Source organism: Martes martes (genome assembly GCF_963455335.1).
Source record: "Martes martes genome assembly, chromosome: 5".
NCBI classification, from domain to species: Eukaryota; Metazoa; Chordata; class Mammalia; order Carnivora; family Mustelidae; genus Martes; species Martes martes.
In genome coordinates, this window is record NC_137892.1 from 120,421,657 (window position 1) to 120,444,785 (window position 23,129).

At 49.9% G+C, this 23,129-nt stretch overlaps 1 protein-coding gene across 1 annotated transcript in view; it reads right to left on the reverse strand.

The window, feature by feature from the left end:
• The window catches only part of LARP1 (La ribonucleoprotein 1, translational regulator), a 55,799-nt gene extending 32,691 nt beyond the window's left edge, over positions 1–23,108 (reverse strand). Inside the window, exon 1 of the mRNA XM_080805077.1 lies at positions 21,769–23,108. Coding sequence (XP_080661203.1) covers positions 21,769–23,074 — 1,306 coding nt within the window. The 5' untranslated portion in view covers positions 23,075–23,108. The remainder of the gene's footprint in view (positions 1–21,768) is intronic.
• Between the last annotated feature and the right edge of the window lie 21 nt (positions 23,109–23,129).

Genomic DNA, 23,129 nt, shown 5'->3' on the forward strand with positions numbered 1-23,129 from the left:
GACTTGTATTTTTACTTATTTTTACTTGCTTAATCTGGCCACCAGGGGAAGGAAAGACCAGGAAAGAAGGACCACTGCCCCATGTTCCAGGACAGTGGGGTGGTGAGCAAAGCCCTGGGCTGGGAGTCAGGGGATGGGAGGCCAGCACCAATGCAGGTGCTAGAGCCCTTGCTGTGTGAGCTTCAGGTGAATTCCTATCTGGGGGTCTTCAGTCCCTCCATTCAGAGGCCTATGGTTAGGATGGACGGGATCCTGTCATCTGCAGTCCTTCCAAGCCTAACATCCTTTGACTTTTATCCCTACATTCACTGATCACCCTAACTACAACTTTAGATGAAGCTAGCTTCCCAGGGGAACAAGCTACCATCAAAACTACTGCTACACAGGATATCAACTCGAAGATTTCATTTTTTAAAAGATTTTATTTATTTATTTGAGAGAGACAGCGCACGCACGCATAAGCACAGGGAGGGGCAGGCAGAGGTGGAGGGAGAAGCAGGGCCCCCTGGCTGAGCAGGGAGCCCTCAGTAGGACTCGATCCCAGGACCCTTGGGATCATAACCTGAGCCAAAGGCAGACACTTAACAGACTGAGCCACCCAGGCGCTCCCTCCCTTTTTAAAGATTTTGTTTATTCTGCTAGGTAATTCTAAGGCAGGTCTTCTCTGGACATATTTAGGGAGTTAATTTTATTGAACCCAAGGAGTTTCAATTGTTAAATTCTCATAGGGGTTACCCAGAACTACAACACCGCATCTAACATTTTAAAATCATGGCTGCACTTCTTAAACTGGTAGTAGGTACATGGGTCTCATTTTTATATTTTATTTTTTTAAAAGATTTTATTTATTTGAGGAGTGAGAGAGAGAAGAAGCAGGGGTAGGAGTAGAGAGAGAGAGAGAAACAGACTCCTGAAGCAGGGTTCGTCCCCAGAACTCTGGGATCATGAGCTAGACCAAAGGCAAACACTTAACTGAGCTACCCAGGTGCCCCTATTTTATATTAAAATTAATATTACATCTACTTATTCATAATTAAATTCAACATACTTGGATTAAAATTAAAACATTTAATACTTCTACATTTATGTTCTTTTTAAAAAGTATGTTTAATATTTTTTCTAAAAATATTTTAAGTAATCTCTCTACACTCAATGTGGGGCTTGAACTCACAACCCTGAGATCAAGAGTCACATACGCTGACTTGGCAGAGCTGTTCTAATGGATGTGTAACCCAAGCCCCCTCCCCGTTTACCTTCTGCTCAGCCAGAGAAGCCTGTATGAAAAGCCCCCACGTCACAGCTGTGGAAACTGGGACCAGGGAGCTAGCAGGCTTGCAAAACCACTTGGTGGAGAGGGAAGGCTTGGTTTAAATGCACATTCCTGGATTCCCTCGAGCTCCAGGAATCAGTTTGAGGAAGACAGAGCTTGGGCATCTACAGTTTCAGCAAGCTTCCTATGCAATACGGGTGCCAGTTAATGTTTGAGAACTAAGCTGCCTGGGAACGAGAGTGCTGGGAAGGAACCCCGGTCTCCGACCCTCGGACGAGGGTCTCACTTCTGCAGACAGGAATTAACAGGCTCACAAGAGCAGGACGTAGCATGAGTTCATTACACACACGAACAGCAGCCACAAGAGGGATGCACAAGGAGCACAACCCCTCCATTTACCCACGAGTTCAATCTCTAGCATTAGGAACCAAGACCCATCAGGCCAAGAAGCCACAGGCTCAATGTTGTGACAGACGTGAGGTCACAAAGGATCAGCCTGGGCTGGGCTTGGGGTTCAGTTTCACAACGAGCCCCAAACTATGGCTGTGCCAAAAGGAGAAGAACGAAGGCTCTTTAAGGGAACTGCTTGCCTGCCTCCCTCCTTCACAGCCAAATAATCTCCACTCTCTTAGGCTAAGCCTGTTCCTTGCTCATCCAATGGCCCCAAGGTCTGAGTCCGCTACATAATAACGGCTGCCACTTACTAAGTGTTCACCACGGCAAGCTTCCTGCTGCAGGTTTTCTGCGCATCATGTCTCCCGATCCTCACAACGGTGGAACTCAATCCCGGTTTCAGAGGCAAAGTGGCGAGCCAAGGTCACAGTGAAAAGATACCTGACCCTAAGGATACGAAATCCCAGGCTACCTGAGGCCTCTTCTGGCAGTGCAGGAGACAAACATTATGTTCCTCAAGTCCCCAAAGGGCTCCAGCTCACGTGCGCAGGCTGAACAAGGGACTGAGGCCACCAGCACTGGAATCTGCTTCTCTGAGCCTATTAGCCTGCTTACCTGCCACCAGGTGGGGATGCCATCACACAGTGTAAGGGAAGAAGGGCAAAGCACAGTCAGGAATCAAAGCACTGTTTATTGAAAGGCAATGCTCTAAGGCCACCTGCAACCCAAAGGCCTGAGCTCTAGCCAGCACCAAGCCCAGGAGGATTTTGCCGCCTCCAGCAGATCAGAAAGGAAAGGATGGAGGAAACTGCGGACACTTAATAGGAAAATGGACAGGCAGGAGAAGGGAAAGGGAGGTGGAAAAAACAGGGACTTTGTACAGACCCTGCTCTGGCACACAGAAGAAACCTGAACAAAGCATACACCACCACCCATTCAGGTAAACTCTCTTTCCCCCTGCTGACCAGGACTAATGAGCTTGTAAGACATTTCCTCACCCATCACTGTGTCCGAGTCTCAAACAGTCTGAGGAAGGGTAGCCGTGGTTCTCCCCATATCACAGAACAAGAACTGAGAAAAAGAGCTTCCTGACTTGTGCTAAGAATATCAACTTGTTTTTTGAGGTCCCTGTCCTGAGTTCCCACCATCCTACCGAGACACCTGACCACTGGTAACTGGGCTATGGAGGGGCCTGTGTGCCAGGCACTGGGGAAGCAGTGGTGAGTAAGACAGTCCCTGTCCTCTGAGGGTTCACTTCATACAAGGGCTTTAATCTTAACCTCCACATGTGACTGCTTCATCTCCACTGCGTGGGATGCAGTAAATGGGCTCGGTTAAGCGCCTGGGCTCCAATACCTGTTCCCCCTTGGTGACTCCAGGTTTCTGTAAATGGGAATAGTTTCTAACCTAATGGGACTATAAGGACTAACTGAGCTGCTATTTGTGAAGTGCTCAGAAAAACACCTAGCACACAGTAAGCACCAAACACTTGTTAGCTACTATCTTGGAACTTTTTTTTTTTTTTAAAAGATTTTATTTTATTTATTTATTTATTTGACAGAGAGAGAGAGAGAGAGAGAGAGAGATACCACAAGCAGGCGGAGAGGCAGGCAGAGAGAGAGGAGGAAGCAGGCTCCCTGCTGAGCAGAGCCAGATGCTGGGCTCGATCCCAGGACCCTGGGATCATGACCTGAGCCGAAGGCAGAGGCTTTAACCCACTGAGCCACCCAGGCGCCCCTATCTTGGAACTTTAGAGGCATCTCTGTGTATCCAAGCAGGCTTCATCCCTGGTTTGTCCCATTACAAAGCATGCCTGTACAACTTTAGTTTATTTTTCATAAAGGAATGCCTCTATGAATTCAATAAAAGTCGCTGCAGAATCAATCTTCTGTAGAAAGGCCACAGCCAAATATTTCCACACCCGCCCCCAGCTCAGTTTCTGAAGTGAGCCTCCTATTAGGTACTCAGTCCTGGAAGCTTGTGCAGTGCCTCCAGTCTTCCCGGAACCATGTGTTGGGCTCTATCTTAAAGAGCTCACCGGCAGGGCAGAGTATAAGGGTGGACCTGTTTCCAGGAAATGTAGAACATTTCTGGGCAACACCTCCTGGCCTTCTGAGGGCTCAGGGTGTGTCAACGGCTGGCCCATGTGGTGGGAGGGAAAAGAGCCAAAGGCTCATTGCCTGGAGGAGCAGGAATGACAGCACGCTGATCAGTCTTGGGGGCTGGTGCTGCCAGACCTAGTCCTCTTCTCATCTACGCTCCTGCAGCTCCTGCCATGCAAAGGGGGCTCCCATTTTTCTTTCCTTGAAAGAACAAAGCAGAATGAAAAGAGATCGAGCACAGGCATCATGATTCCCTTAGTGCCATGTGGGAGACTCTGGCCAAGAGACGGCCTCAGTTTTCTATAGAATGAGAAGTAACCTGATGGCTTCCAAAGTCCCTTTGGATTCTGGCCTTCCTTGAGGATCTCCAAAGTGCTGCCACCACCTCCGAAGGGCAGTGGCAGGATGACACAAATCAGGGGGTGGGACCAAGAAAGCCTAGAATGGCAGAGAACATTCTAGAGCAACTCCAAGCCCAGCAGCAAATGGGGAACTTGATCAGCCTCTCCACTCCCAGCCAGCAGTCTAGCATTCCCAGGCGGCGGCTGCCCTCGTGCTCCTGCCCCATGCCTGGCAGGAGGGCCTCCAGCTCAACGGACAAACTGCTGTGCTCACTGCTCCTGGAAAGATGGGTGGAGACGAGTATCTTTTTAAAAAAAGTGTTTCTGGAGCTACTATTGAGCCCTTAGTATGAACTCTGTGCTAAGTGCCACCCTTGCAATATCTTACTTAATAGGAAGACGGATACTTATCTTTTCTTTATTAGTTGTTGATTTAAAGGGGGGGGGAGAACAGACTGGCCTGACAAGTTTTTAACTCTGACCCTGGGCAGGTCCCTTAATCACCATAAGACTATGAAAAAGGAATTTCTCCTTAAGAGGGGGCCAACTACCACCCCCTGAAAGGCACTTACGAGATATGAATAAAGAAATGTTATGTACAGTCTTCTAAAACCTTAAGGGAGATCCCAAAGGCAGTACCAACTCTTACAATCCAAGAGTTGAATAAGAGTTGCTGAGTAAGACTAGACCCTAGATAAACTGACAGATGATGGCTTTGAATCCTTGGCTTTGGCAGGTGCCACCCTGGACAGTATCCTACACCTCAGGGCAACAGAGCTCCCAAAAGAGTGCAGACCAAGTCACCTCCTCATCCACTGGAGCAGGCTGCACCCAGCCTGTGCAGACTTGGCTCAGCGTTCCCGGGTGCCAGGGTAATGGGGGAGAAGGCCGGCTTCCCTGGATCTATCTACCCAGTCTTCCGAACCTCAATCATCAGTACTCCAGTCCTCTTTACCTGAGGGCTAATCCAAGGTCTGCTCCTTGTCCCCAGCTGTCCTACAAAGGGGCAGGGGTAGCCAGCAGCATGTGATCTACTTAGAAAGGAACCCCATCTTACAGTCTGAAAAACTGAAGCACAATTTTGTGTGTATGGGGGGGGGCAGGGATTGAAATCAGGCTCCTACAAATCTCAGAGCTGCTACAGAATGAGGTACTTGCCGCAGAAGGGGCCTGGTGTGAAGCACACACATCCCTGCAATAGCACTGGTTCTTGACAAAAAGTCCTTTAGAGATTTCTAAGTCTGAACCCCTTCCAGGTCAAACCACGTCCCTTTCTGCACCCACTATGACCTAGCTCGTCTCTTCTCCATGGCGTGTGTACTTTGGGGCTTGGGGGAACCCCGGAACAAACCCAAGTGAAAGCCTCTGACTCCGCCCTCCCCCCACTGATTTTCCTTCTGTACTCTGGCTAGTTGCAAACCAAGCAGTAAGCTCTTGGAGGGCAGATTAAGTGTGGTGGAAAGAGCACTAATCTGGGCATCTGCGTGCTTGGGTTTTAAACCTTGCACCCCTGTTCGGCAGCCTTGGCCAGTAGCCTCCCCTATAGGGGCCTGCTTCATTCAGCACAGTGAGTGGTGTGTGGGCATGTGCACGTGATGTATGTGAATTCTGGACTGGGCTCAGTGGGTTCGGGTCCACTCCAGGTGCCTGCAGGGGGGCAGCGGAGGGGGGAAGCTTCAGGGGCAGCGGAGCTGGGCTGTGTGTGTGGTGACATTAACCCTTAACCCTTATCAAGAAAATGCTACCTTCCTTACCAAGAGTTGCTCTGAGGATTACAAGCAGATAAGTGTCCTTTAAAGATTATGTTTCTAAGTGTTGGGGAGGGGAGATGGGACACAGGTCATGAGATATTACGATCTTACTTTTTTTTTTTTAAAAAGCAGGTATATATATACTCACAGGCAACAACAAAAAAAGTATAGAAATGTGCTATCCAACGGTCACTAGCCACATGTGGATGCTGAGCACTTGTAATGTGAACACTCCAAACCAAGACATGTTTTTAAGTGTAAAAGACACACCAAATTTCGAAGACTTAGTACAAAGAATATATTTCACTACAATTTTGATGTTGATTGTATGTTGAAATGATACTCTTTTGATTATCTTGGGTTATATCATTTTAATTGATTTCACCTATCTTTACTTTTTTAAAACTATGGCTACTAAAAAATTTAAAATTATACACATAGCTTGTGTTGTATTTCTATTAGGCAACACTAGTCTAAAAGGATGTGGTTGCTTAGTAGTGTTGATGGTGGTTGGTGGACATTTTTCTACAATTAATTGGTGTTGGTTAAGTAGTTGAAAAGATTTCCCCTTTGAAAAGAAGTTAAAAGGCCCAATACCTAACAGTATTTTCCTCTGGGAAGAGCCAGAGAGCCTCCCTGTGCCTGCAGAGAGCCACGCCCCCCCCCCCCCCCCCACGACTGGCCTGGAGGCCACGCCTGAGAAACCCACAAGGTCAGCACAGCCCTTGCCAGAAGGCTGCACGTGGCCTGACAGAGCTGAAGAGGAACATATCTGGGGGAAGAGAGAGAAGATCAGAAGTTCCAGGGAGTAGCTCACGCCCACTAAAGGTGGTCAGGGAGAACTAGGAAATCCAGGCTGCGGCACAAGGGTCCTGTAGATTCCTGCTGCCTGAAGATTTGTATGGGTCCTCTCTCTTCCAGAAAGGTTTCCAGGCAGGGTACGTATACATCTGTGGTCTGGAAGGATGCACAGCTAGATAGCAAGTACTGCACCAATCCTCGAGTCAGCGTGCCAGGAGCTGCAATCCCAGCTCCTTAATAAATGCTGCGTACAGGGCGCCTGGGTGGCTCAGTGGGTTAAAGCCTCTGCCTTCAGCTCAGGTCATGATCCCAGGGTCCTGGGATCGAGCCCCACAGGCTCTCTGCTCAGCGGGGAGCCTGCTTCCTCCCCTCTCTCTCTCTCTGCCTGCCTTTCTGCCCACTTGTGGTCTCTGTCAAATAAATAAATAAAATCTTAAAAAAAATAAATAAACGCTGCGTACACTTAAGCAAATTACTGAACCTCTCTGAACGCTTCTATTTTCTCATCCATAAAATGAGGATTAGAAGAATTGTAGCCAGATCCCACAGGGTTTTTGTGAAAATGAACCTAGATAATGAGTGAGACGGCGTGGTGGTTCAGTTTGATAATCATGTCAGAAGCGGACGGTCTGGGGCCGTCTGCCCCGGCCCCTTGGGACATGTGTCCTCAAAGCAAGCTACCCATGAGGCAGATTCTAGGACACCTGGCTATGCCCAGGGACATGATAAAGGCACATTAGTGACAGACAAGCAATGTGTTCATAAGCACACACCCAATCCCTTCTTACGAGTTGTGAGAAATGAAGGTCTAGCCAGGAGAATCAAGAGAGCAAGGCCAGAAACAGAACTTGGATCCACAGATTTCAGCTTGCTCTGACCCCACCCTGAAGATCTTACCTGGAATTAGAAAGCCCCAGGGCCAGAAGAGTATTGGTGTTTCCCCGCTAGGCGGACCCTTGGCCTATCTCAGGCTCCAGGTCCCAGGGTAGAGGTGGAGGGAGAGTGTGGGTAAATAGCATGGGGGCACCAGCAGGAGGTGGTGGGGGTTAGAGGGGCTAGAATGGTGGGGCCTGGGGGATGGGGAATGAGCCCCAGCCCCAGGCCTCCATGCTATTCACCCACACTCTCCCTCCACCTTCACCCTGGGACATGGAGTCTGAGAGTCCAAGGGAAGCCACCTAGCAGGGCAACACCAATACTCTCCTGGCCCTGGGGCCAAGAGACCCAGAACCCAGATAAAACAGCTACCTGCCTCAGACCATCCTCTTCTTATTAATGGGCACCAACCATACAACAATGATTTGGCTTCTGGACAAACAAGAGAAAGTAAGAAACAGCAACCAGAAAACTTACTCTTTAAGTGGCCTAGTCTCAAAGGAAAATTGTAAGGTAAAAAAATCAGGCCCAGTCACCATGCCATCGTCCACTCCTTTCCATCTCTTCCCTAGCTATTGTACAAGTCTCCAAGGGCTCTCCCTGCCCTCCACACCAGTCCATTCTGCAAAGGACAAAGTAACCCTCAAGGGGAAATCCTATCACACTACCTCTCTCAATGCCTTCAGAGCAGAATCCAAACAAACTCCCTAGGCTGGCCTCCCAGGGCCTCTCGCTTCTGAGTTTTTGGGCCCCTCACCTCTCATCCTCACAGGCCTCTTGATCTGTTCCCTTGCAAAACTCAGAACTCATCACCTCCTAGTACTTGCTGTTCCTCCAGGCAAGAATGCTCACCACCATGCTCCTTATCAGTCTCACCTTGGCTCATCCTTGGAGGTCTTCCTGAACACAGTGTCTGAAGCTGTCCCCAGCCACACATCCCCACCTCTCTAGCACACTGCCTTACTTTCTTTCACAGCACTTAACCATGATTGGCAGCCACCATGTAGTATTAAAGATGGCTGCAAGCTGGCCTTCCTCCCACTGAAAGGCAGGGCCCATGACCCCTCCCCTTCATCTCAGCAGGGTCTGTGGCCTCTATCATCACACCGTGGTGAAAGTGATGATGCGCTAGTGCTCAGACCCAGACCTCAGAATACTGACAGTGTCTAGTTCTCGTCTCTTGAAAAACTCCGTCAGGGAGCACTAAACCACCGCACAGTAAGTCCTACCACTCTGAAACCACCAGGCTGGAGAGGGCACCTGAGGGCACTCAAGTTCCAGCTGAACTCAGCCTTCCAGCCACCCCTGCCAAGGTACCAAAAATGTTAGTGAAGCCTGGTGGGCCCTCCAGACCAGAACACCAGCTACATCCATCACTGCCATACAGAAAGACTCACCTGGCTAAAGCCTGTCCTAATCCACACCCACACACAAATCAGTGAACAAATACTTGTTTTTTTTATGTTACTAAGTTTGGGGTGATTGGTTAGGCAGCAAGAGACAGCAAGAACTACCTTGTTGGTTTACTGTGTCTCCCCACTAGAAGGTAAACTATGAAGGCAGCCCTCCTCTGTCTTGTTCCCGTCAGTACTCCCATGGTCTAACATTCAGTAGGTTACTCAAGTATGTTAAATGAATGATTTTCACTTTGCTGGTAGTCAAGTTAGTTCCTTTCACACAAAAGGGTAGGCTCAAGCCCTGGTGCTCCTCTTGATTAGCCTGTGGACTCTGAACACTCAGTCTCTTGAGATGGGCCAGCTTCCCTTCCACTGAGCTGGCTGACACTTTAACCCTGGCCTCCACAAGACACAGGTTCTAAATCTCACAGCCAGAAGCAGGGGGTGGTCTCAGCAACAACCCAGCACAGCCAGGTACAGGATGGCAAATCTTCTCAACAACACTTCTGTCAAGCGACGGGCCACCACTGTTTATACACTGCGACGGGTACTCATAACCTTCTGCGGCAGCTCATTTTAGCCCAGCATTTTCCAGAAGCCTAAGCCAGAATAGCTCATGCCTAGGTAGAAGAATCCCAAAGTCTTGGGTAAGCTCTCAAGTGTAACCCTAAAACCAGGCCAGTCGGGTGGGGGAGAGTAATTCCCTTTAGATGGAATCTTTCTCAATCTAATGTAGTCTTCACCTCCAATTTGAAGTATCAAACTTAACCCCAGCAGGAAAGGACCTTGAAAGATCTTCTGGCTTAAACATTTTCATTTACAGAGAGGAAAAGAAAACCCAAACAGCCTCAGTAAATTGCCCAAAGTGTCTTAGCAAGTGAGCCAAACAGCTGGGACTAGAAGGCTGGTCTCCAGTTTCCTGCCCAGACTTCTCCATCCTACCCCTACTACAGGGCTTACACCAACAACGATGTGAGGAGCAGGCCTGCCTTGGGGAAGCTTCTCTCCAGTGTCTCTTCCCCCAGAGAGAATTCAATGCTCCAATGACACAGGACCTAGTCAGGATCTTTTTCCTTTTCAGCTGAGAACTACTAACATGTGCCTCAACCACCCTCACACCTAGTGTTGGAAATGGAAGGGGCCTGAGAGACAGAGACCAAAGATACCATACCCATTTCAAAGAGGAGGGGAGCAAAGGCTCAATGGGACCTAACTCAAGCCAGTTTTCCCATCCTTTCGCTCCCAGATAGCTTTCTATCACGGTCCTGGGCCACAACGCCCAGTGCTATCAGGTCTCCTCGTAGGTAAGGAGTCCCCCTAGAGACTCCCAATTCCTGCCATAGGCCTTAAAGTCTTCCCTCCCCTCCTCTCTCAAACTCCTCCCATGAGGATACTCTCAGCTTGCAGGCTGGACAGACTGCTGCCAGTCTCTGCTTTGTATGATCAAACACACCAAGTCTGGGCCCAAGTGAAGCACGCTGGTGTCCCAGTCTAAAGTGGGGCGGGTACTGCCACTCGATAGCACTCATCAGCACGGGTCAAAAACCGAGTCCTCAAGAACACAGATTCAGTGTGGCCAGCTCTTCTCATTTTTTTCTCTAACAGCTTTACTGATATCATTCACATACCATGCTATTTATCCATTCAAAGTACAAAATTCAATGGGTTTTGCTTGTTTATTTGGGGTTTTTCTACATATCGAGTTTGCCCTCTTAAAAATAAGCTACTCTAGGTTTTCAGATTTTAAAATATAGGTGATTACTCTAAATTGTGGTTTTTTTTAATTTTTTTGTTTTTAAATAAACCTATAATGTATTATTGGCCCCAGGGGTACAGGTCTGTGAATTGCCAGGTTTACACATTTCACAGCATTCACCATGGCACATACCCTCCCCATGCTTTAAATTGTTTTTAAACTCAAGGCCAATCAAAACCCGTCAGTAGGTTCAAACTTTTAAAAAGGGAGGGGCGCACTTGGGTGACTTGGTTGGGCGTCTGACTCTTGATTTCCGCTCAGGTCATGATGTTGGGGTCGTGGGACCAGGCCCCATGTCAGGCTTCATGCTCAGTGTGGAGTCAGCTTGTCCCTGTCCCTCTGCTCTTCCCCCCCTCCCACGCGTGTTCTCGCTCTAAAATAGATGAGTAACAACAACAACAAAAAAAACCAAAACCAAAAAACCTGTCAGTTAGCTGGAATGGGCCTCAGGATGTAAGATGAGGAATACTATTTCAGGACTTCTCCCTTTCAGAATGTAAGCCCTATCACGACAGCCCCTAAATTGTCTATCCCTGAATTTCAGGGACTGGCACCTACAAGTACTCAAAAATTTCTAAATGAACAAATCTGGGCAACTGCTTTTGCAAATCTGCAGCTGCAGGCCCCTGGAGCACATCACCAACCAACCTGTTTAAGTATTATCACCACATCAAGAAATTCAGTACACCTCATGAACAGCTGAATGCATCTGGGGACACTGTTGAAAATTCCTTCTTGACCTTCTACCCCCCATCTGCATTCAGAGCTTTACTCAATAGGGACACAGGAAGCAGGTCTATTCAAACACTGTATTTCAGAACAGCCAGCATTTCTACCCACCCCAAGCTTTGATTCTTTGGACAAAATAATCCTAGTTCCTTCAACCATTCCCTCCTCACAGAAAGGTGCAAGCATCCCTGTGAGCTGCTCTGTGTTCCTGATTTCCTGTCTCCCTCCCACATTCCCTATCGGCAGCATCTGGCTGCCCACACCCAAGAACCTTGCTCTTACCACATCTAAACTCTACCCCTATATTCAGCTCCACAGGGGGCAAAACCCAAACCAGTTTGTTCTATACACATAATAGGTATATCTTTCTCAGGCTGCTGTTAATACATATACACAGAACAGGAAAAGCAGAGACCTCCACTCCCCACAAACCAACCCAAAGCTGCAGAAAGACATCAAAGATGGAGTAGCACTGGAGTCCATTTCTCACTGACACAACTACTAGTGCCTTCCTAAGCACCAAAATGAGGGCTTCCTGCTGCAGGATTATAGCCTCCAGTGACTCCTTAAGTCCCCCTCTGCTCTACAGCTGCCTGACAGCCAGGACAGGATCTGAAGAGCTGGCTCTAAGAGGCATGAGCTGCCTTCCTCAGGACTGAACAGGACTGAACAGAAGGGATCGAGATGCAGAAGATCCAGGAAGAGACAGAAAGGCTGGCTTTGGCACCTGACCTCTGTTAGCACATGAAGACATGGGTCAAAACCAAGCCCTTGACACTCTCAAACTCTCACTTCTTATTGAGAGCTCCAGCTGAGCTCTCATGTTCATCCCCCTCATTTTCAACAGGGACTCCAGCGTGTGAGTACCCTAGATAGAACACATCACATTTACTGAAGCCTAAACATTACCAACCTGTCCAAGGGCACTCGGTTGCTAAGCGGCTGGCATGACCTCAAACTATGCTCAACTGACTCCCAAGTTCCTGATCAACCACCCCATCTACCTCTTCCTCCAGAGGTGGAGTGAAAACAGAACTGGGGTGGGAGCCAAGAAGACTGGGTTCAAGTCTCGGCGTTCTTTTCAACTGTGACCCTGAGCAACTCCCTATTTCCTTTCTAGGCCTGAAGCACATAACCTGTAAACAAGAGGTTTAGATTCAGTGACCTCTGGGGTCCCTTCCAGCGCTATATACTCCTTCCGCTCAAGAAGAAGGGAGCGGTGCCTGGGTGGCACAGTTGGTTGAGCTGAGTGTTCACTCTGGTTTCGGCTCAGGTCGTCATCTCAGGGTTGTGGGATCGAACCCCACGGTGGCTCCACACTCAGCATGGACTGCACTTAAGACTCTCTCTCTCTGCCCCTCTGCTATCCTCTCTCTAAAATAAGTAAATATTAAAAAAAAAAAAGGTAGGGAACGAGCACAGCAGTCAGGACAGAGCTGCGCTGCCAACTGGGTATTGGGCTGGGTGAGCCTGATGAGAGTCCCACCTTCTCAGGGACACCTGATAGCAGTCTATTCATGGGCAAATGCAGACCCACCACACCCCCCCCACAAGAGTCAAACCAGCTGAAGTAAGCTGAGGGGAGGCGGCTCTGATGGAAGGGAACCTTGTGCACGTGGCTACCTGTGGAAAAGCCTACAGAGCCAAGCAGCAGAATGGTTGACGACAGGCAGCCCGCTGAGCCTAGCAAGTTCTGCCACAGAGGTGCCTCCCTGGTGGAGGTGGGAGTCGCCACACCAGCCCACCAGCCAGCTTGTCCCCTGCTACTACTTCCAGGGCTTCCTCTTCTTCATGCCTGTACTGCTGCATCAGGGTGAAGCAGGCTGGTGGCTCCAAGCTCCAGCGTGAACTCAGCTGAGGCCAGTCCATCAGAAACTGCTTCTTCCGGCAACTGAGCCACATTCCAGCTAATGTGGCCTTCTGAAAGGTCAGAGAAATCCCATAAAATGGAGCCGCTCCCTATGCCTAAAGGATGACAGCTGATAATTGCCCAACACTTCAGCAATGACTTAGAAATCTGCTCCCTTTTGTATTCTGGGAACCTTGCCCCAAAGGATCAGACAGGAAACCCCAAACCATCTACTCTTTTTTTTTTTTTCCAAACCATCTACTCTTAAGAGGTTCTCACATGGCCAGAATAATCTTTCAAAAGAAAAAAATCTGACCATGCCACTCTCTCATTTAAAATCTTTAATGGCTTCCCTCTGCCTTCCAGTTAAAAAATCACAGTTTATCTAAGTCATCTACACTACAGCCACAGGGAATTTACTTAATTCCCTGAAACCTAGGGCCTTTGCTTCACCAAGCATGAGCTCTCTTTCCAGGCTTTTTCTCAAATAACTTCTACCCAACCTTCCCATTTCAAGGGGTTCAGCCATTGCTTCCTCCAGAAAGAATTCTCTGACCTAGATTTGAGTGGGTACCCCTGCTACCCACACTCCCAGAGAATCCCATCCCTTTCTTACACAGCACCTTTCATACTGGATTGTGAGTGCATGTGCTCCTTCCCAGCGCAGATTTTTGTTACTCACCGTGGCATTTTCTATGCCAAACTCAAAATGTGCTGTGTGATGCTGTCAAAGTATGAGATTTATCCACTCGTGCACTAATTATCTGAACAGGAACCTGAACAAAGTGATGGTGTAAGCCATATGGCTATCTGGGGAAAGAGCATTCCAGAACTGGACCTCTGAAGCAGAGAGAATGCAACATACTCTAGGAAACGCAAAGATCAACGCTGCTGGGTGGGAAAAGCAATGAAAAAGAAGGTCAGAGCTTGGGGCGGGGGCAGGGGGTGTAATATGAATGGGTGGTGTGGGGAGCCATATCAAGGGTAGATTAGAGAATACTCCAAGGACTTAGGGCTTTATTCCACAATGAGAAGCCATGAGAAGTTCTTAAGGGAAGAATGACAGGAAGCCAGGTGGGAGGCTGCTTTAGCAAGGATGACCCAAGACTCTTAGTCCACACAATTAGAAGGGTAGTTGCTTACTAATTTGAGTCTCACTTTCCTCATCTGTGAAGCAGGGTACTACATGGGCTAGAACACATCAAGTATCCAGTAAGGGGGTAACTATGGTATCACCATGACTTATCTTGGGATCAGCAGGAACTTAAGTAAGCTGCTGTATGTGAAAAGGAGAGCAAAAACCATACAGAGCCCAGGTGGACCATTTATCCAGATGGCTCCTGGCCACGGTGGGACTCAGCTTCTCTGAGAAGCTCCTTGCAAGTTCACTTTAAGACAGAGAAAAGAAAAGCCTACCTCGAGTTACTGGAATGGATGTCTGGAGTTAGGTAAGGTGGTTATCAAAAGTAGGGAGGATTATTATTACAAGTGTCTGCCTTCGGCGCAGGTGATGATCCCAGGATCCTTGGGATCGTGCTCTGCACTGGGCTCCCTGCTAAGCAAGGAGCCCGTTTCTCCCTCTCCCTCTGCTACGACCCCCACCCACTGCCGCTTGTACTCTCTCAAATAAATAAGATCTTAAGACAACAATAAGCCAAAAAGCAAACAAACAAAAAACAAAGGGCCCTCTAAACAAGGCCTCTGATGGAAGGGGTCAGCTGGGTTTGCTAAGAGTACCTCATACTGAGATGCGGAAGTCCCTCACTACACAGGACCGATCTGTATGGCTGGCTTTACAAAATTCATCAACAAAGGCTGATGGCTCATACCCCACACCTATGGCTTTGCCAGTCCAAGGTGCAGCCAAAAGAAAGATGCCAAGTCAACACTGTCCCTGTGATTCTCAGAAAATCCCTCAGGGAGACACCCTAGGCTATCTGCCATAAGAAGTTGGCCAAATGGCCCTGGTAACATCCACGAATAGCGCTACTTGAAAATTAAGCTAACTCCTGATTATCCATCCTCACTTAGGAAAGTTATGAATAACCCCCCAGAAGGGATAACTGAAACTACATATATCTGGCTTTGGAATGCATCTTCTGGAATATAAACCACTTACACCTGCGTGTGACATTTTAACTAATGAATGGGGCTACCCCATACTCAAATTAATTTGGTTCTCAAAACAACCTCAGTACAGGGATTAGTCCCATTCTGAGACTAAGAAAAACAGAGTTTAGGTAGGCTAAGTCACCAAGTTGAGGGCAGAGAGAGGTACTCTGCACATGTTCTGATTTAAATCCTATCACTACCTATTCTTCTGCTCCCTCACTCAGCTGTTCCCTATGCTTTCATCAGCCAGATATCAAAACTTACTTCCTTTCATGAACCCCCAGCAAGGTAAGGCCATCCTCTCTCCTGACCACTCCACCAGGTAACTCTGGACCAGCCAGGGATGTTCGTGAGCCCAGACTGAAGGACCTGTGAGCCCTCTCGAGGCCCCAGCACCCTAATTACCTCCTTTGGAGCTTGTCTTGGATTTTGCAAACAGTGGCACTCCCATCTGCCAAGCTCTCCATTTTAAAGAGGTTTTTGTGGTTTCAGACCCACTCCTCTCTCTCCCCGCCTCCCTCTGGGAGGGAACCGAGTGCTGAGTAACAGCTCTAAAATGCTTACTCTAGCCTTGGTCCCACTGCAGACCGGGGGTGGGTCAGCCAAGACACTCCACCCCTCAGGAGGTTCAGGGTTTCAGACTGCAGAGACCACCCCGTACCCCCCCAGCCTGAATGGGTATACCTCTCCCTTCCTAGCAGGCACTCATTTCCCCAGGGAAGTAGAAAACTCAAACACCCTACCCTGAAGTTTCAGGGACAGTCAGCCTCCTCCCACCTCCCTTTCAGAGGGTCCTAACTGAGTGCTTTCTTTAGAAGGGGAAAAAGTAATCTGAAATGTAGGAAAACAGCTTTAAAGCCTCATTTATGGAGGCTAACCTAGCAGTTCTTAGCTGAGGGTGCGCCATATAAACAGGGGGCTCATCACGCCTGACAAGCAATTCCTTTATCATAATCTAAAGGGATCAGATTTCATCCATTGTCACCAAAATGTCTTCTTGAAACTGGTTCAAATCAGGATCCACACAATGCATCCCACTAACGTCTCAACTCTTTAAAAAAAAAATGTCATTTATCGATAACCTGTCCTGTAGAATTTCTCACATCCGGAAAGTGGACTGCTACCCCAAGGTCCATTAACTTGTTCCTCCATGTCCACAGATCTAGGGCTCTATTAGGTTTGGGTTCAATTCTTCTTTGGTGGGGGGAAATGTTCACAGGCAGTGCTGGGTACTTTCTATCACGGCACTGCAAGGCATATACTGTCTGCTTGCTCCACAGTATCTGATACGCACTCCAAGTGACCCGTCTAGGTTCCTAAAGCCAGAAGAGTCTCTCCAGCCCTCGCATAACTTGTATTCAAACTAAGTTCTTAACTGCTACAGCAAATAGAAATAAACACATATTAAAAACTCTGTTTCTGTTTCGTGTTTTGTGATCTCTGTCAAATAAATAAATAAAATCTTAAAAAAAAACCAAAAAACAAAAAACAAAACTCTGTTTCGGTTTCTTTCTTGTGTGTGTGTGGGGGGGGTGATTTATTGAAAAACTTTTTTTTTTTAAATTATCCCATTTTTTTTAAAGGCTTTTATTTATTTAAGAGAGAGAGAGAGAGAAATCACAAGTAAGCAAAGAGGCAGGCAGAGAGAGAGAGGGGGAAGCAAGCTCCCCACAGAGCAGACAGCCTGATGTGGGGCTCCATCCCAGGACCCTGAGATCATGACCTGAGCTGAAGGCAGAGGCCTAACCCACTGAGCCACCTAGGTGCCCTACTGAAAAACTTTCGATAGGAAAAATACTTTAAAGACGTTTAGACCTAATTGGATTCCCTCATCCTGAGATGAAGAAACAGGGGCAGAGGAAGACCAGGGCATGCTGGTATCCACAATGCTATTCAATAACAGAATCAGAAGTGGAATGAACATGCTTCATAATGGTCATCATTTATTATAAAAATTTTAAAATAGCAATTATTGGATAAGTAGCACCTATTAGATGGTCTGTGCACCTATTAGATGGCACTATGCTAAGGGCTTTATAAACATTATCTTCTTCAATTCTCACACCCTTTAGAAATAGTAACTATCATTATTCTCATTTTGGGGATGAGAAAATGGTGGCTCAGGGAGGCTGAGTAATTCACCCAAGATTGCACAACAGGTTAGAATCAAAACTCAATATATACAAATATTGAAACATTATGTTGCTGATCTGCAAGTAATAGTCAATTATACCTCGATATTTTTTAAAAAAGCAGCAACAGCAGCGAAACTGGGACTAAAAACTGTAGACTGCAGGATTCCAAGGCAGACCTGTTGCTTCCATAGTCCACTTCTCATGGTGGGGAAAGGAAAAGGCAAGGGTCTGACGAAGCTCTAAAAGCTATACTGAAAACTGATACCCCAGACCCACACAGATACCCATCCACTAGGAGGAGCCTGAAAAAGGGACCAAACCTAAGAAGAAAAGTAGAGAAAGAGAGTAGAGATTTATTTGGGGCCAGTTCCCTGTGGTGGAGGATTCCTAGGGTTGCTCTGGGTTAGCTGAGACTTTGCCTCTTCTTTACTTTGTGCCATCAGTTAGCTACACTTCAAACGAACACACACAAAAGTGATGCCCAGAACATAAATACTCATGTCAGAGACCCTGACTGGATTTCCCTTTAAAGTCAAGAACGCTGTGGTGCCTGTGTGGCTCAGTCAGTTAGGTATCTGCCTTCGGCTCAGGTCATGATCCCAGGACTGTCGGGCTTCCTGCTCAAGGAGGGGATCCTGCTTCTGCCTCTACCTGCTGCTCCCCCTGCTTGTGCCCCACCCCCGACAAATAAATTTTAAAAGTCTTTAAAAAAATAAAGTAAGAGTAAAGAACACTATACCACTGCTTAATTTTCTTGTTACATGAAGTTAGAAGTCCTACACAACCAATCCACTGATTCACCCTGCTGGGGTGGGCAGAAGCTTGTGGTGATGATACACTCTCAGGTCTCAACCCACCGCACGTGCACTAGCTACAGCAAACTTAGTTCAGTTATGGTCTTTCCCCACAGCCTTGAGAGCATATGTGCACTCTACCAAAGGTAGTTTTTACAAAACGCAAATAAACAAATTAGAATTTATTTTTAAAACATTCATCATACCACATTCCAAAGCAAAAATAGCCAATTCCTTGGGTCAGCAACCTTTAAGATTATAGACAATATGTCTTTCCTGTCTACGGATAAGCAAAACTCCATTTTCAAGGAGATGGATCCCATATATTTGAGTACTGACACAATACCAGAAAAGGAAAGTACTGCATTCTCCACCCTCCTCCTCTTCCAGGTGGAGAAAAAGAAGACCCAGAAAAAGTCCTGGAAAGCCCGTCTCCCAGACATGGTAGAACAGCTACCACATGCTAAGCATTGGGCTATCACCACAGTCAATGCTCACAACCCCATGAAACAGATAAGTCATAATTTAATCCTTTTTATACAAACCGAGAAGCTGAGACACAGAATGGTTAAAAGTACCTTGCCCAAGGAGACACAGCCAGCAAGTGGTAGAGCTGGCACTTGAGCCAATGCAGTTTTAACCCCAGAACCTTTGCTGTGGATCATTTCCCATCCTGCTTCTTTCATACTCACAAGAGTTGTGGCTAGAATAAGGAAAAAAATTTAAAGGTCTTCAAAATAGTTTAGGGGAGGGATATACAAAAGGCCAAAATGCAAATCCTGACTTAAAATGAAAACTACAAATCTAACATGTGGACACTTAAACCAGAATAGAGAACCCCACAAGAATGGGGGGGGGATACTGAAAAACATCTTTTATTACTAGTTACTGCATGTGTCCCTTAAAGCACTAAAACACTAACATCGGAGCCAAAAGGAGGGCTAAAAATAGGCATTTGCAGCAAGCTCTGGAAAGCTTTTAGCTTGCTTATGAGGCACTCATTTCTGTAGACTCCCAAAAACATATGCATCACAGAACACAAAAATTCCCAAGACCACACCGCCACTCCACTGGTGTCACATTTAAACTTGTCCAAGCTCCAAATAAAATCAGGGCTGAAAAAATGGCCTTAGCAGTCCATGCACTCTCCAAAAAAAAAAAGAAAAAAAAAAAAAAAAAGAGCCTCCATCTAACCTTACTAGACAGACAATTCAATCAGAATTCTCCCTTCAAAAAGCAACCAAGCCCTAACAACAGACCTAGAAATGCTACTGGATCAATTCAGAGTCAGTCTGTCAAAAACTAGTCCTAAGGTTCAAAAACCAACCAGCAGACAAGACACTTTGTTGCCTTAAGATTCCAGAAAAACAAGAACAGAGCAAAACTACCAGACTCAGAATTTTGCTTTGGGCACTTAAACCAAGCTGGCTTCTCCACTCAAGGAAGGCGAGATGCCAGCCAAGCTGTCTTCTTCCCACGATCAATAACCCCAGTGACGCACCCTATCAAGGGCCCCTGCACTTGCACAAAACGCCAGCTCAGGCACCCAATACCACCTGATGTCATGGCTGATTTAAAACCCACAAGGCAGGTTCACCATTAGCTAAGCAGCAGCAGCCAGGGTGAGTAGCCCCATTTAAACTTCTGAGGAGTGCTCTCTCCTGGGGATGATTATACCCCTTTGAGTTTAAAGGGGGGGGGGGAGGACTAAAGAGTGTCTTAAAGTTACATTCCCTCCCTCTGTGGGTGGATCAGGAGGGATATGCAAGAAAATGGAGGTTTCAGCACTGCCCTTTGCATAATAAAGTTCTGGAAGGGAAAGGGGGGAAGGGGGAGAGGGCAGAAGGAAGAGAGCACGGTTTGAGGTATTATTAGTAAACCCCAAATGTCCCCTCCTCCAAATGAAGCAACCTTAAAAGAAATAAAAATTGCAACATGGTATTTTCCGAATTGGCTGTTCTACTTTCCCTAAGACCATGAGTGATCCTAATCCCTCGAATGTAAAAGCATTAATAAGCTCCCTCTTCAACTTTCCCCATTTTGATGGTTTAAACTAGTCAGTCTCAACCAGCGACTGCAGAAGGGGGGTTTTGAAAAGCACTAGGGCTATGGCCACTGGCCCAACATTCTAGCTGTAAGCGGGTTTTGATACTGGTCCACTTCAAAAGGACCCAAAACAGAGCCGCTGAGCCTCCACGCGCCGGCAAAGGGAGGCGGCAGGGCGCGCCCCCCAACCAACCGACGATCTCGTCTAGGCGAAGGGAGGCCGAGACGAGCCTCCATATTCTTCACCGCCTTTCCCCCCAAAGCTGACACGGCTCCGCCGGGATCTCCCAAGGGACGGGGTCCACAAGACCGAAAATCCGAGCAGGGAGAAGGAGGGCGCGAGGAGTGCCGGCCGGCGGTCACATGCCGCTCCCCGCGCGGGGAGGCACCACGTTGTCCCGGCTGCGGAGGAATGCCGGGAAGGGGGGCCGCGCACTCACACTCGCGCACACGCACACTCCGGGCCGCGCCGCGCCGCGCCGCGCCGCCGGCCCGCACCCGCCTTCCACGCCGAGAGCGGCGGCGGGGGCCGAACGCACAGGCCCAGCGGCCGCGAGCAGCCCGCGGGCCGGCGGCGCGGCGCATGGCGCCCAACTGTCACCCGCCCGCCCAGCCCGGCCACTCCCTCCCCCGCCGCCACACGCCCCTCCTGTCGCCGCATGCCCCCTTCCTCTCCTCACATTTTCCGCCAACCCCTAACTGGATCCCCGCACACTCGCCATCCGGCTCCCTCTCGAGGCGGAAGGTCTCCGGGATCGGGAAGGGAAACCACCGAATTCAATGACACGTTGGGTTTCCTCTTCTCATCATTCTCCCCGTAACCGACCCCTCAACCCGTCGCCAATGGCGATTCCACCACCTAGTATCATCTACCAGAGAACAAAACTTGTTAACTTTTAAAGCCCGAATCCGTGTGGTCGGTATGAACTCATCACCGCGCGCTTCGCTGCCCGTGACATATGCTCATTAAACATTTACAACATGGGGACGATCGCTACCAAAACGGGGAACGTGGGGCGGGGTGGGAAGAGGGGCTTCCCGAGAAAGGGTTAAGCTAGAAACCGTCTTCGACACCAACACGCGGGAGGGAGGGCGAGCCCTTTTCACCGAAACTAGCGCCCACCCTCTCCTGGCGAGGTAGGCCCGGACCACGCCGTTGCCCACTAACCGCTGAGGCCCAGGCGGTGGCCATGGGCTCCTGGGGGCTGGGCCCTCCGGCAGGGGCGGCTTCCCGAGTGTGTGAAAGGGAACCGCGACCCAAACGAGCCAGGAGGCAATTAAAAAAAAAAAAAAAAAAAAATCCCGAGTCACCACGACCAGTGGCGGACCCCCGGGCCCTGAAGGCCGCTGGGGGAGGGGACGTCCAAGTCCCCGGAAGAGGTCCCCGGATCCAAGAGAGCAAGCAGGGAGACCCACCTGGAGGGGACTGTCCGTTCACAGTGGCCAGGACCGGCGGCAGCGCGTTCTTAGTCCACGGGTTCACCTTGGGCGGAGGGGCCTCCACGAAGTCACGACGCCCGGCGCCCGCGGCTCCAGCCGCTCCTCCGCCAGCGCCCGGCTCACCGCCGCCGCCCTCCTCCCCGTCGCTGATCGCCAGGCCCTCGGCGCCCGGCGGCTGCGGCGGCCGCGGGCTCTCGCGCTCCAGCTGCCCGGTGCCCTCCTTGTGTGGCTTGGCGCAGGGCGGCCGAGGTCTCCGGGCGCCGCCGTCCGGCTCCCCCCCTCCGACGTCGTTCGCCCCGGGTTCGCCCTTGCCCTCGGGCTGTGGCGGCGGCGGCTTCTTCCTCACCAGACCCCCGTGCTCTTCGGCCTGCAAGAGGGGGGCGCCCCCCGGCAGCAGCGGCTCCACCTGAGTGGCCATCTGCGCGCCCGCCCCCCCGGAGAAGCCGGGCGCGCCCGAGGCTGCCTCCCCCGCCTCGAACTTGGCTTTCAGGGCACCCGCGACGCCTTCCTCCGGGGCGCTGGGCCCCAGTCCCTGCGGAGAAGGGTCGGGGTTCACGCTAGGTGCGGCCCCCCTCGCGGTCTGATGCAGCCGCCGTAGATCCGAGGCCCGCTGGCGGGGCGGGGGGGGTAGGAAGGCCCCCCACTCTGCGGTCCAGGCCTCCTCGGCGCGCGTCCCCCCCCCGCCCGTTCCTCGCAAGGCGCCCCCACCCCGAGCCTGGCAGGCTTCTCGTCCCGTCCCTCCCTCCCCCCCGCCGCCGGGGCGGCCCGGGCTTCCCGGCTCGGGGGCTGCAGCAATATGGACGGACGGGGGAGAGGCGCGGCGAGCCGAGGCGACCACGCGATCCGCGGCAGGCGGCGGGCGGGCGCGCGCCTCGCGACGCGGCGGGCGAGGGGAGGGGACGGCGCAGCGGGGACGCGCCCGCCGAGGCCGGACCTTGGCCACAGGCGGGCGGGCGAAGCCGGCGGGAGCGCGCGCGCACACAGCCTCGCGGCCCCGCCCCTCGCCCCGCCCCTCGCCTCCAATTCCTCGGAGCACCTCCCAGACTGGGGGGTGAGGGGTGCTCTGACCGGACGGGGGCGAGCACGTGCCTGATGCAATTCGGAAGGGAGGGCAATGGGGAGGGGGGGCAGGAGAGATGGGTGGGTGAAGAGGGGGAGGTGTCTTAAAGGGCCAGCGCGTCAGGGCGTCCGCAGGTGGAGCACATGGGAACGGGCCACGCGGCCGACCGGGCCTGGTCGCGCTCTTTAGGTTGGGTGCGCCAAATTCGGGAGAAGGAGCCATTAATGTCACCCTTGATTTACAGGGTGAAGGAGAGGGGTGCCCATCCACTTCGAAC